The sequence below is a fragment of the Ochotona princeps genome, chromosome 7 (assembly GCF_030435755.1).
Source record: "Ochotona princeps isolate mOchPri1 chromosome 7, mOchPri1.hap1, whole genome shotgun sequence".
Lineage (NCBI taxonomy): Eukaryota > Metazoa > Chordata > Mammalia > Lagomorpha > Ochotonidae > Ochotona > Ochotona princeps.
The window spans coordinates 71,199,552-71,209,102 of NC_080838.1; the positions used below are offsets into that span (position 1 = coordinate 71,199,552).

At 33.8% G+C, this 9,551-nt stretch overlaps 1 protein-coding gene across 1 annotated transcript; it reads right to left on the minus strand.

The window, feature by feature from the left end:
• Positions 1-6,037: 6,037 nt before the first annotated feature.
• CSN3 (casein kappa) lies at positions 6,038-9,338 on the minus strand. The gene is made up of 3 exons (XM_004596253.3): positions 9,285-9,338; positions 7,564-7,599; positions 6,038-6,502 (listed from the first exon to the last, which is right to left on the minus strand). The coding sequence occupies exons 1-3, from the start codon at positions 9,336-9,338 to the stop codon at positions 6,038-6,040; spliced, it is 555 nt and encodes a 184-aa protein (XP_004596310.2).
• Between the last annotated feature and the right edge of the window lie 213 nt (positions 9,339-9,551).

Sequence of the window (9,551 nt, forward strand, 5' to 3'; positions counted from 1 at the left end):
TGAATCGATGTTTTGAGTTTTCAGATTTCTGTGAACAATTAGTCTTAAGTAATCCTGGTAAGTGATAAAGACCCACTTTATAAACTGGAGATGTGTATGGAAGGATGCTTGGAGATTTTATGCAAAATATCTTTCTCATTTAATTTCCTGGTTAAATACTTGAAGTTTTCATAATCTGCAAGCAAGAACCTTTAAGCATCTGTGATAATCATAGCTGATTTTTTCATGTTGAGTCTCTCCAGACTGTCTCCTTGGCTAGTTGTTGATCCACCTGCGGACTGTAAAGCATGATTTAACATTTTCAGACTATCTGTGTTTTTTCTCTCTCCTCATCATGAATCTCCTTTTCTTCCTTTGTTCACTGACATCATTCTCTATCAACTGCATGGAAGTTATGCAATCTCTCAAGGTTGTTCTTTGACAACCTTTTAGCTGCTGGAACTAGATTCTGGCCTTGGTTTTTGCTCCTATGAATTCATTGGTTCTGAGTTGTTTGTTGAAAATATGAGTTCCAGTGTACTTTTCCTTTGGGAAATAAGACTTTTCTTGTGATCATATGATCTATACTTTGTGAAAAGAAATGTCATGATTTTACCTTAAAAATAGTTTATACCTCAATGTGGTTTACATGGTCTTTTTACTAAACTTATAAAATTATCTTCATATTTTTGTTTTTATAAGTTCTTCTAAGTAGCTCGTGATTAACACACAGTTGTAATTGTTAGACCATCATTAATATATAAAAGTACCACATTGCTCTTTAGTCACTTGATAGGCTTGTTCCTAGATCTTAAAGTAGATTTTAGTAAGTACTATATATCTTAAATGTTGATTTTTAATGTTAAAAATAACTCACATTCATGGTGAAAATTAGAAAACTAAACAAATTGGAAAAAATGATTCCTAATCATATAACTGTGACAATATTTAAATCTTAGTATGTGAGGCTAGCATTTGATTTTTAATATTTGTGTTTATGTAAACCTATGGAGTATAGTTTTTCACATGCAAAATATTATGTAGGTATCCAGTTCTATTTTAACCTAGAAACATGATTTCAATGACTACTAGCTATATCATATGGATACAGCAAAGGACAGATTTTGTACATTGTCTGATATATTTTTAATGTATCATTATTAATAATTATCTGAGATGAATATATTACTTCTCAGTGTTTACTTATTTTTCTTATTTTGTTCTTAGTGGCAAACAAGTATGATATCTATTTATTTATACTCTATTGATTTAATTGATGTCTTTATTATTTATAATTATGAAATATTACTTTATTTTTTTCTGTATCTTCTGCTGCTTGGTTGAGCATTGAACTTGGAATGTTTGAGGTAACCAAAACTTCAGAAACTGGCACCCGTCTTGTCTCTCAAGTTGCCCAAAGAGGGAGCTCTCATTTGAAATCGAGCACCTATTACCTGTTACATTAAAAAAAATTTCGGGACCCGGCGGCGTGGCCTAGTGGCTAAAAGTCCTCGCCTTGAAAGCCCTGGGATCCCATATGGGCTCCGGTTCTATTCCCGACAGCTCCACTTCCCATCCAGCTCCCTGCTTGTGGCCTGGGAAAACAGCCAAGGATGGCCCAAAGCTTAGGGATCCTGCACCCATGTGGGAGACCCGGAAGAGGTTCCAGGTTCCCGGCTTCGGATCGGCGCACCCACCTGTTGCGGCTCACTTGGGGAGTGAACCATGGGACAGAAGATCTTCCTCTCTGTCTCTCCTCCTCTCTGTATATCCGGCTTTCCAATAATAATAAAATCTTTAAAAAAAAAATTTCTTCAACTACAGAAAAGAGCAGATGATGAGTTTAAACTCCAAGGCAAGGGTCTCTAATTTACATAAAACAGTGTTCTAAAAGTTTTAAATTATTCATCCTTTTAAAAAATAGACTTTACATGTGGTACATGTGTATAATTTAAAATACGAAGTTGGTTTCCCATATTCATGAATTTCAATTTCAGTTTCCAATGGCACATGGGAAATACTTGAAAAAGTTTTTTCTGAACTGACTGCATACAAATTTTTTGATATTACTCCTTTTATAAATCTTTGTTTTTTTATTTTTACTAATATAGAAAGAACAAATTTTATGTATTTCATAAGTACAGATGCTTTTGGCAATGTCACTTAGGGAATTTAGGGAGAAGGGAATGTATATTTATTGAATTTTCTTGAATATTGGGTATTCTAATAATTATCTTGGATGAAAGATCTTACATAGTTTATTCCTTAGTACTCATCCAATAATTTTATACTTTCAGTTCTTGTGTTTAAATATTTCAAAGGTTGATTTTTTTTGTATAGTGTAAAATAAGCATTCAGTTTTATTTTTCAGCCTGTGGTTTATCCCGCACCTGCATGTTTAAGAGACTATCCTGGGCCTGGTGTGATAGCATAGCGATTAAGGTCCTTGCCTTGAGCGCCAGGATCCCATATGGGCGCCAGTTCTAATCCCGGTGGCTCCACTTCCCATCCAGCTCCCTGCCTGTGGCTTGGGAAAGTAGTCGAGGATGCCCCCAGACTCTGGGACCCTGCACCTGCGTGGGAGACCTGGAGTAGGCTCCTGGCTTCAAATTGACTCAGCACCAGCCATTGCGGCCACTTGGAGGGTGAACCATCGGATGGAAGATCTTCCTTTCTGTCTCTCCTCTCTGTATATCTGCCTTTCCAATAAAAAATAAATAAATCTTAAAAAAAGAGATTATCCTTTGCTGGTTCTTGATGTCTCTGTAAAAGATTAGTCCATCATCCGTGTTTAGGCTTGTTTCTGGGATTTTGATTCTTTTGTATTGATCTATTTGTTGTTAAGGAGCATGGGTGTTAAAGCAAGTATATTTGGGTTCAAATGTCAGCTCCCTTGGGAAAGAGTATTTTTATTTCATAATAGTAATATCAACAGTGAAAACAATAATGGAGTACATATTGCATAAGTTAATACCTATAAAATTGAATACCGAATGGCAAGAAAGTATCATATAGCTGTTAATTGCTGATTGCTATTAAATGTTATGTTTTTGTTTGTATCCCTATGGTAATTTTTATAGAATCTTGTATGCAGTAGGTAATAGCCTTTTAGGTTATTGTAATAAATTTCACCTCTTCCACATAATGACCTTGCTTTTCAAGAAATTAAGAACATCATTGATTAAATCGTTAATGATGAGTCCTTGGCATGCTATGTTCCTGGCCACACTCTTGTCTCAAGCTTTTGCTTGAGACAGCAGGTAAAAGACTATGAATTACTCCAAATTATAGTACATCCTTTGAAGATTTTCACAAAAGATTAAATGGGTGACCGGTAGGTATGTTTTATGTATTAAATGATTGATACTTTTCCTGGCGTGATGTACTACCATGATGTAATGCATATAAATATTCTGCTGATTTACCTTGAAATATTAGTTAAAGAGAAAAGTTATGTTATATCCTTTGATTTGGAATATTCACCCATTTTTTTTCTAGAATGAAGGGCATCAGTTCTAGAAGCTTCTCTCTGTGTGTGTCTGTGTGTTTGCGTGTGCATGTGTGTTTGCGTGTGCATGTGTAACACTGTGGCTTTCAGAAGGGAATTGCTTATGCCTGCATCTGATATCCACCACCTCTTACTATTTGGCCACGTTACAGTATTTGAGATCACAGTGATCTGTAATATGTTTGCATAGCAAGTTTTTTTTTCTTGGGGATTATTGTTTAGGATTAGCAATGATTTTGGAAGCAAATTTAATGCTAACTCTAGAGTTCCCATGATTTCCAAGGGCTATTAGTATTGGAACAAGATAATATAATCCTTTGAAGGTTCCAGAATTTATCCATAAAATTACATAGTTCAGTTTAAGATTCTAAAAATTTTTAATTAGTGTTACACTATGGACCAGTTTCAGAATATTGAGAACTATGAATATCCTTTGCCCCAGTTAAATTGGTGAACTCAAGCTTTCACTAACATTTCCTTAACATTCCAATGTTTCAAAGATCCCTATGATACCTCCATGACTCAAGTTAAGAGATCTCATTGCATTAAGTGGTTTTATTATGCAAGAATTGAAAATTTAAATGTGGCATGAAAGTAAAAGGAAGGGCTGAAGAGAAAACAGCTGGATGAGTGAGAGTCACATTTTCTTCTGATGGAAGGTAGACAAACAGCCACTGATGAGTTTGAAGAAATCCTTTCATTTTGGAAAGATCTGTAAACATAAATAACAGTTGAGAAATTTAGTTCATAATGTCTTTGCAGTCCACATGGTGTGTGAATATCTATTCAGTTTCCATGATTTTTCTCTTAAGTCTGTATCCAAGGAATTTTGCTAATTAAATTTAAAATCTTAAATATTTTAAATTGGTATTTAGTGAATTGAAAATAATAGTGATATTTATAGAAAAACCTGTCTTTTATGTGCTTGTTTATATGTGATACTACACAGGGATTTTAATTTGGGATTGTGGTTCATGATTTTAAAATAAATAACTCTTGAAATATTGGTTACCACTAAAACATAAGCATGTAATAATATATTTTAGACCAATATGTGTCATTACTTGTGAATATCTTTCATGTTATCTCCATTCATTTTCTCCTTTCTTTTTCTAAAATCCAATTAGCTAGATATTTATCAAGCTTATGAACTTTTCTTAACAGATGTCCTATTAAATAGCAACCAAATAACATATTTACATATATGTAAATTAGAGAAATGCAGTGTGTTTTCTCTTTTTTATGCAAAACAGACAACTCATTTGGAAGTAAGGTGAAGAAATTGAGCATTCTTGAAGCTAGACAGGCTCTCATTTTGCATATTCTATCTATGATAAGTTACTTAACAGCCTGAGAGCTATTGTGTTGTTCATTTATAAATTGAAATGGTAATAAAATCGCTTCCATGTAGCTGCTATAGAGTTCAACTAAAATACTCATGTAAACTTCTTATCTTTAGGTAACAGATTATTGGTTAAAGATAATTTTAATATTTATTAATTTTACTTTATATTTTCTAATATGTTGTACTTTGCAGGTTGATCTGTTTTTAGGGTTCTTTCATAGGTGCATTTTTTACTTGAACTTCACGGAAGCCACATCTCTGACATAAAGCAAGTGCAGAGAGCAGTGGCTAGCCTGAGGCAAGATCAGGAAGCAGACCCCTTCCTGACATAGTGATGGCCCCATCACATGCTAGAGCATAGCTTGGTGTTTTAGATTACAAAACATGTAGACAGTCTGATGACTGAAAATATTTGCTACAAAAACCTCTAAACTTTGGATCTCTCTTCTCAAATTATTTCTCACTCTTTAGCCATTTTCTAATTTATTATGTTTTTCTTAATTTAACTTCCATAAGTTTTACAATGCTTTTGGGCTCTGCCACCATTCACCAATCCAGGTAATAAATGATAACTTTATGTATTACAGTCAGTGTTATAAAATTATCTTTTTAAGCCATTTCTCAAGCACTGTAAATATTTCATGGTTTTTTTTAAGGTAGAGGACATTTGCGATGACCAGCTTCATGGATCCTTTTGGAAATGTTTTCTGAAATTAAAGAATTCTTAGAAGATGTTATCGCTTCTTTTTACTCTGTAGCAAAGCTAGAACACAAGAGTGCTGTGATGGAAGTAAAATTTCTTTAAACTTATTTTGTATAATCTTTTCTAAGAACATTTATTACAGATAAATAAAAAATCCTCAAGTATTAATAGTATCTTCTTCTTTTGTCACAGTTTGTATGCATATAGGGATAAAATAAAATGGGCAGATTCTAGCAGTGGTTTAAGAGTGAGCATTTTAATAATGAATTCCTATCTTTTATGTTATAAAATACTAGTTTTCATTTCTTGTTAGAGCAGAATTTTGTTGAACTATAGTTGTACTAATTATACCTAGCATACTTGCCTGTTCTGATAACCTTCTTAATATATCCACTTGCCTTATTTCAGGATTTGTGTTGTATTAGCAAGTCTATATTGCTTGTCAGAAATGTTTCATTTTTGTCTTTGGCTCATTTACCTGCGTTGTCTTCTTTGCTGTTTCTTACTGTTCCTCTGCCGTTGATGGAGCAACTGCTGCTGTGGCAGGTTCAGGGCTAGAAATGAACTCTGGGGAAGCCTCTGTAACAACTTCAGCGTTCACTAATGGCTCAGTGGAAGAAACTGGGGTGGGCTCCTCAGCAGCCACCGTGTTGACAGTAGGGATGATGTTTTCCTCCTGCACCTTATTTGGACGAATGGCCATTATCAACGGGTGTCGGCGTGAGTGATGTGCCACTGTTGGCTGGTGGACATTTGGCAGGGTTTGCCACTGAGGGACTTGCATATTTGGCTTAACTACAATTGGTTTGATGTAATACGGGTTAAGCATAAATGGACTGAAAGTTGGCACAGCTGTTCTATGTTGGTAGAAGTTGGGTTCGTAAGGCAGAAATCTGCTCATCACAAAGTAGAATGGGACGTAGGGAACTGCTTTCTGGTTGAGCACTTTTTCCTCATTCTCATGGCACTGCAAAAAAAGTAATAAATTGTGCGCAAAGATGTTACTGAGTTCTCTTACCGAGAAATTTTGAAATAATGTAGTATGTGACATTGGCTATGTAAAAATATTAAAACATGGAAACTTTCCATATCACTTTGAAAGGACTTATACATTTCTTTTTGTATATTTCATTTAGATATTATAAATTATCTTTAGTAATAAAATGGTACTTTGTCCCAAAATTAGATGAGGTACTTCAAATTATAAAACAGATTGCTCAGACATTGACATATGTGGAAACTGACAGTAAATGTTGAATATTTTAAGTACAATTAAAACAATCTCAAAGAAATTGGACATACTGTACAAAAGCACACACATATATACATTCTCATCACATATCTGTAATTGCACATAGATTTTGTTTAGAGTCTAACATGAGGGGAAACATGTTTGGATCATTTTATACTAATTTTAGCAGGATAGTAACATGATATGATGGGGCATTTTAAAATTCAGATTTTGAATCTTTTCAGTTTAATTTTCTTCCTAGAAGATGACAGAATTTTTTGTTTTTTTCCCCAATATTCTCCCAAATATTAACCATCATGAACATTTGTCAACAGACATTTCCATGTGAATAGAAACAAATGAACACAATTATACACGAAAGCAGCTGTTTCTCACAAAAGGAGATGTTTACATGTGCTCAGTCAGACATTTGGGAGAAGCAGCACATAGATCCAAGCTAAGGGACCTCAGAGAAAGTCTTCAGAGGCAGAAGAGATGCTTATCTTCACTTTCTTTCCATGTTTCCTTAATGGTGCATGCAGCATTTCCTCATGTTACTCAGTATCCATGATAATTAAAGTTACATGAAACCTAGACTGCCAGGTGAGCAATGATATTGATTTATATCAACTCTTGTTGCAGTGAGCTTTTTCATTTTGCAAAAATCATTAGATAATTTTGTGGCGATGACATATTTATATAGTTTTTATAGGAATACAATGAAATATGACTGATATTTAAAGGCTATTATATTTTGGAGTTCATTTCTGTGAGGTAAAAACTTAATGTAAACTTACTGTTGGCTGTTCCTGGCTTTGTACTATCTCTGCAGCCTGGGGAGAAATAATATGAAATAGAATTTATTGAAAATACAAAGCACAGACTGTTTTTTTAAAAAATTTATTTTCAGTTGTTGAAAATAATCCTTTGTATTTTTAAAAGATGCAATGACAATCATTTAAATTTTATTTTGCAATGGATATAAATTATCATATAAAAGATACAAAATGTAATGATTTTGACTTTTCCTAGTTTTGAACTATAAAATTTACATGCCTTAACTTTTCCTTTGGGTAATTCTTCCCCCGCCCTTTGTGAAAATGGGAGGGGATATTTGGGGGTAAAGCAGGTTCAGATAGCACAAGAAGAGGTTGCTACAGAGCAGGCCATTGTGCAGCATTTCATGATTGAAACTCTAACACTTGTCACTCTCAAGAAAACCCAAGTTCTAAACTCAAAGATGGCCCCAATAAAATGTAATTTCAAAGAAGAAAGAAATGTGAAATTCATCATGGTTAAAAATGCCTTGGTTCATTTTTAAGTAATTTTGACCACAAATATTTATCTCATAACTTTATTTAGTAGATATTACCTGAAAGTAAGTATAAGCTTCACAATAAATGAGTCATGAAACAAGAACTAGTGCCCTCCAAAATATTATATTCTACAGGAGGGTGTATAGTATTAACTATGCCTGCCTCTTTGTTCTTGCTGTTGGGAAACACATTGTGTGGAATCACTAGATGAACATGAAAATAAAATACAGTGATAGCCAAACAACACTGAAAACACAGGACAAAGTGAGAAAAGACAGAAGCTTTTTCTTGGTTCAACAGTATCAGAACATAAGCTTATTCAAGACAACATCTGCAGGCTGAGAGTTGTGAACATGGATCGCTTGAATGGAATTGGTCAGTTGACAAACAGGGAAAGAGTGAAACAACAACAAAAAAATGCAGACACGATAAAATCTTTAAGCAAGCCAAATATCTTAAGATTTTTCAGTGCTAAAATAATTAGAGTTGGGTAACATAAGAGTTTAACTAAAAGGGTTTCTGATTCTGGAGTATGAATTTCTTATTTATGCCTTATGAATTAACTTTGGAGCATTTCATAATTTTAATGTATTTTGAGAGTTATTTCCCTCTAGCATTAATTTTCTTTTTTTAGAAGATTTATTTCTATTTATTGTGAAGGCAGAGTTACAAAGAGAAAAATCTTCCATCTGCTGGTTCACTCCTCAAATGGTTACAATGGCTGGAGCTGAGAAAATCTCAAGTCAGGAGCCAGAGCCTTCATGCGGCATCCCATGTAGGTACAGGGTACCAACACTTTGGGTCTTCCTCTGCTGCTTTTCCAAGAGCACATGCAAGGAGCTGGATGGGAAGTGGAACAGCCGGCTCAAGAACCAGTGCTCATATGGCATCCCAGCGTTTGCCAGGGGAGGATTAGCCAATTGAGCAACTGTGCTGGTCCCATATTCATTTTCTTTTAAACATAAGGTTTTAAAAAGCTTTCCATAAATGAGAAAGCATGTTTTCTTAATTTATTCCAACTAGATAGATGCTCAGAACAATGGAAACAAACATAAAAATGCATGTTTAGGAAACTGTAGATAGTATACAACTATTTTTTTGTTGTTGTTCTACTAAGTATAACTAAAATGTACATATTTAGTGCCGTTCAGTAAATGTTCTTAAAATCTTAATACAAAATAAGTAGATAAAAATTAACTCACCAAAAAAGGCAGGGTTAATGCCAGGACATTCAGAACTAGAAGAAAATGTTTCATCTTGCACCTATAAACATTTCAAAAATTAAAAGATATGTTATTAACAGTTTAAGAATTATTTGAATGCAATGCTTTTCTTGCTTGAAGAAAAGGAAAACCAGGTACAAAAATAGATTTAGATTTTACAAAAAGCAATAGAAAACCCACTTGTTATAATATTTTTGAACTAAAAATTAATAAAAAAATTAAAATTAAAAAATATGTATTTGAAAG